The sequence below is a fragment of the Phanerochaete carnosa genome (genome assembly GCF_000300595.1).
Source record: "Phanerochaete carnosa HHB-10118-sp unplaced genomic scaffold PHACAscaffold_5, whole genome shotgun sequence".
NCBI classification, from domain to species: Eukaryota; Fungi; Basidiomycota; class Agaricomycetes; order Polyporales; family Phanerochaetaceae; genus Phanerochaete; species Phanerochaete carnosa.
In genome coordinates, this window is record NW_006767632.1 from 2,609,456 (window position 1) to 2,614,853 (window position 5,398).

The 5,398-nt window shown below is 42.3% G+C and overlaps 1 protein-coding gene across 1 annotated transcript; it reads right to left on the bottom strand.

The window, feature by feature from the left end:
• Window positions 1-344: 344 nt before the first annotated feature.
• Window positions 345-790, bottom strand: PHACADRAFT_58383 (uncharacterized protein; the record flags this gene model as incomplete). The annotated part of the gene is made up of 2 exons (XM_007396066.1): window positions 345-428; window positions 491-790. Coding segments are annotated over 2 exons (384 nt in total), but the record flags the coding sequence as incomplete, so codon positions are not given.
• Between the last annotated feature and the right edge of the window lie 4,608 nt (window positions 791-5,398).

Below are 5,398 nucleotides of genomic sequence, written 5' to 3' on the forward strand. Positions count from 1 at the left end.
TTTCCCAGGCTTGCTATATGATGCTGCAACCGTGTGAACTGTTCATGAACTTCCAGGCATTAACAATCGCCCAAACTGATGCGTCGCGGAGAACAGAGAGCGAGGTTGTAAACTCAACTTGCTCAGATGTTAGATCCTGATCAAATTGAGCGGCATGCTGTCGAACGAGAAAGCTGAGAGCTTCTTGACAGAGGCGGTGCTTGATGACTCGCTGAAGCCCAACATCTGCTGGCTGGAAGATGCCGGTACAGATTTGCCGGGATGTAGAGGAAGAATACGTTTGGGAACCGTGTGCGAACAAACTCACGGAACGCCTCGCTCAGATGGACAGGGTAACAATCCAGTAAAAGGACTGCTTTCTGATCACGAGGAAGGTTCTGAGCCTTGATGACGCTGCTGATATATAGCTCGAGAACCTCGATCATCCACTTAATTCAGGTGATCGTCATCAGTCTTGTCTTCTCTAGCGTGAGTGACTGTAAGTACTCACCTCCTTCATTGTCTTTTTTGTGCTGAAATGACTAGTGCGCTTCGCACTGTTTGCAAATGTGAAGTGGAAGCCAAGTTCCTTAGCTTCCGCCATACTGGGTGCTATAGTCTTCGGCAGAGAAGCTTTCGTCTTGCCTGACCAGACTTGTTGAAATGGCAAGATATCTCCTGCAGCCGTGCTAGCAACACACAGGGTGTAAGCACGTTTCTCCTCCTTTCCAGCTGCGTCAACTTGGCGTGCACCCTTCTCGTAATATGTGAGCTGTTGGTGCGGGAGAATATACATGTCGAGCTGGTCCATATTAATCCATGAATACGCAGGGATGCTGTAAAACAGAGATAAATGGACAACTCAGAAGAAGGTGCGCTCGCAAAGCTCAGTTGCATTTGCAGGGATGTGGGCAGCAGTACGTGTGCCCTTGCAGACTGACCAGTTCAAGACACTGGCAAAGAACTGTCCAACGAACCACTTCATCAACGTGAGCATCCAATACTGCAGTATCAGGTTGCCAGACGTACCTCTGAGCATTTGAAGGTCTCCAGAAGCTGTGGTGCTTGCTTTTGAATTACCGCCAGGAAGATTGAATGGCCAAGCACGCGGTTGATCGAAATACCTGACTTCCGAAGAGCTCTGAGTCACGTCTCAACCTCTCGAGTAACCTCAGGATACTTCTTCAAGATTCCAACTCGCTCCGAAGATGCCAGAGCACCTTGGTTACCGACTTTCTCTAATGTCTTCTTCGACCACCGCTTCAAATTCTTGCCATCCGACCAAGCAATCCAGGGATGGATCGTGCCTTTCTGCAAGTGACCAAAAAGTTCAGGCATGTCCCGCTGAAGTGCTTGTGCAATAAATGTGGCTGACCAGCCCAGGCGGGGAGCGAGGCGAGCAATGTGAACCCAAAGGAAAGGATGGAAGTAGTTCATCCGACTGTGTCTGCCACGGACAACACCACCTTTTTTGCCATTCCGGACTTGTCGCGACGTCTGGCCCTTGAAACGTGAGACCTCTGCCAGTCTCTCGAGCGTGTTCCTTGAATGTTTGTGGTCAAGGAGCGCGTGCTTTTGTTTGCGAGCTGATGACCCATTGCTTGAGGTTTGCTTCCGTGTCTTCTCTCGATGGCGCCTCTGACGTTCTCGGCTCAGCATCTTTTTTCTCTCAGCCTTCTCAGCTTTATTCTTTGCGTCAATGGCCTGCGCTTCCCTTGCGCCCTTCTCTAGCTGCCGGGAAGTCTTCTCTTCTGATGATTTCTCCTCCTCTGCTGACATCTTCTTCCAGCGTGCAATGAAGGTGTCGAGTTTGGTGTTTTGCATGATGGCCAGTGGAGGTGATGCTGGTCTCGTGACAGATAGATCACGAGTGGCTTTAGCAGGTGCAGGTGCAAATATGTTGGCCTCTTCGGTCGAATCACTGTCTGAATCAACATTGATTACATTCTTGCTTGCCACTGAAGCATCCTGTACAGCAAAGAAACCAGAGTGCTTTGGTTTCTTGGTGGCTAACCTGGCAGAGGTTCGGCCAGAGTTGGATTTAGACTCACCTTCAAATTCAGAGCTAATGACAATAACTCTAATAATTAAAAGCTCAGTGCGAAATAATCTCAGGTATGGGATAGTGCACCAGCCTTTTCCTTGATGGTCTGACCGGAATATATGCCCCAGTCTGCTCTGCTGCGGTAATGAGCCGCTCAACCCAGACTTCGCGCATGAGCTCACGGTCGGTCTCGCTCATCTCACAAAATGAAGCCTTGAACAGTGGCGCCAGCTCCTCGCATTGACGTCCACGTTCCGTGAACAAAAGCGATTGCCCTGTCAGAGCCAGGACATCTGTTCGAAAGCATCGCTCAAGGTTCTGTTGAAGAGCAAATCGAGTCCCTTTGGCTTGAACCTCCTGCTCATCTAAGGCAAAGTTATAGCTGAACTCAGGTGGACAATCTGGGAGATTTCCCGGGAGGTTTTTGATTAATGTGTGCAGGCGGTCGATGCGTGCAATGAGCGCAGCAGATGGCCCTGTATAGTACACTTTTGATGGTGGCATGGGATCACTATTCAAGGCTGGTTCGACAAGTTTGGTGGCAAGCAGTTCAAGTTGTAAATGATTGTGTTGAACAGACAACAAGAAATGTATTTATTTCAGATTTGTCTCAAAGGCCACATCAATATCTTTTGTGCTATGACCAGACTAGACAATGCACGGCTCTCGGGCCAAGTTTGTTATTCCATCATGTCACGCATAACGGTGTGTCCGGTTGGTAACGCGGAGGGCAAGTTGGGATGTCACGCACCCATAGTCGGTTTGTACTGTTCACTCCGCTACAGTACTAGTAACATTAGCTAAATGTCATTAGTATTTAATGTAAGTCATAAAAATAAGTACAATTTGTAACATTTTATAAAGCTATATTTTCTAATGAAGCTGTTTTAAAAATGTATTAAAATGTTATTCAAGCGACAATTAAGCGACAATTAAGCGCCCAAATATATCTAACACTTTAAATACAAATAGATTATTTAAAACAAGTTTTTAAGTTTATATCACATATTTCAAACTGCTGATTGTCAAAGATTGCAGTAATACATTTTACAAACACAAGTAGTAGAATAAAATGCTAGTTTTAGAGCAAAAGGTAATATATACAGCTTTTAACATCACTAACATATTTTATATACATAGACTAGCATCCATGTTCTATTGTGAAAACAGTAAATAGTTTGTTTTTGCTAAGTACTAGCTAATAAGCTATAAACAACTGTATTTGTGTTATAGAATGTCATATTTATTGTGCACTTTATTTATTACTATATGCATACTAACAACATGTTATTTTAACCAGCAGATTCAGTAGCTAAAGCAATGGTTGATAATCTATTGCAAAAAGCCACTGTATGTATTCAAGATTGTTATATTAGCAAATGACAGTTATATCAAATATTGGACATTTACCATTATATACAAGGGCAACAGTTATATTTAAATCTAGAAGTGTGAATATATGTTAAACTTCTAGATTGCACTTAGAAATTATTTGTAAGTTGTTAGCTGAGTGTATATGAAAACATTGAAGTGTAAAGTTTATGTGAGCCTTATAGCTCAGTGGTTAAAGTGTGCATGGTCCAACAGATAGCTTGAAAGTAATAAGACTGGGGTTTAATTCTCGTTGGGGTCTTTTTTTTTCTGAATATTATGCTTGTATAGAGCTATCAATATATTGTATAGCATAAGAAATGTGTATAGTATTAAATTTGAGTTTGATACATTGATTTTGAAGCTAAGAATACTGAAATAGCAGTCTATTAACAAAAAATAACAGCTCATTAATGCCACATAACAGTTGATGAATATCAAATGAATAGCTAATGAGCAGCTCATAAACAGTTCATGAATGAATTACTACATTAGTGTTAATTAGTACTATTTAGTAGTAATTAACATTGTGAGCTTTTCCAGATGTAGTCACAACTATCAAGGAAGCTGCTGCTTCTCAGGCCAAAATTCACTCTGCTTCCTGATATCTCTACGGGGTGAAATGATGGATGTTAGATTCCGGCTTTACATGACACGTAACAAACAACCTGAACAACTTCACTAAGTACACTGCCTTCACATCACCTACATATGCAATACTAGGAGACAAGGCAAAAATGCAAGTAAGCACACTCAGTTCAGGTGTTATCAAAGGCACTATGCTTGTTAACAACAAACTAGTCAATATCAGGCTAGAGAATGTTCTCTACAGCCCTGCAATGTCCAAACAGCTAATATTTGTCTCATGTATCAAAGACAAAGGCTTTAATTTTATCTTTAAGAAAGGACAAGCCAAGATTGTACATCATAGTACTATGTATGGCATAGGAATGGAGATATAGTTGGCTACAAGGCAAGGCTCATAGCTAAGGAGTATACACAAGTTCAAAGCATTGATTACAAAGACACCTTCACTTCCGTCACTTGTCTGGAGTCCTGATGATACCTCATTGTCCTAGCAACCATCTAGAACTGGGAAATCCATCAGATCGACTTTGATAGAGCATATCTAAATGGAGAACATAATGAGAAGCTGTACATGGAGCAACCAGAAGGCTTCGTAATGGATGCAGGCAAAGTATTCTGCTTACAGAAAGCAATATACAGGTTAAAACAAGTGGGACAAACATGGTTTCTAATGCTTAAAGCCTATTTTGAGAACATTGGATTTGCATGCCTTAATGCCGGCAACATATCTATCTTCATTCACCATCAATGAGGGGGATACACTCAAATTTTGGTAGTTTACATTGATGACCTAACTATGATGGAAAACAGCCTTAATCTTATCTAACAAATGAAAGAGGCCCTGAAAGAAGGGTTTTAACTCAAGGACCTTGGCAAACTCAAGTATTACTTTGGCATTTGTGTTACAAGAGATAGAGAAAGTCAAGTTACATACCTCAACCAGGAAATGTACATCGAGTCCATACTCAAACAATTTGAATACAAAAACTGCAACTCCGCATTCACACCACTCGGCACTGACATTGTACTCAAGAAGAACAAGGAAGACCCTGCAGACTGCTCACAAGACCACATTAAGCTCTATCACTCACTTCTCAGCTCACTCATGTACACCATGCTCGGAATCCACTGTTGCCTGACTTTGCCAATACCAGACAAACCCTTTACAAGTACATAGCTGCCACCTACCATGTTCTTAAATACCTCCACAGCACCTCCAACTATTGACTCTGTCTAGATCAGAATGACAAAACCAATAGTCATTTGCTTGGTTATATCAATGCGGACTTTACAAATGACAAGGACAACTTTGTTTCAATGTTCAGCTGGATTTACAAACTCAGTAAAGGCACAACCAGTCGGTCTTCTTGCAAGCAATGCTCTGTGGCTCGAGACACCTTCAATGCAGAGTACTTC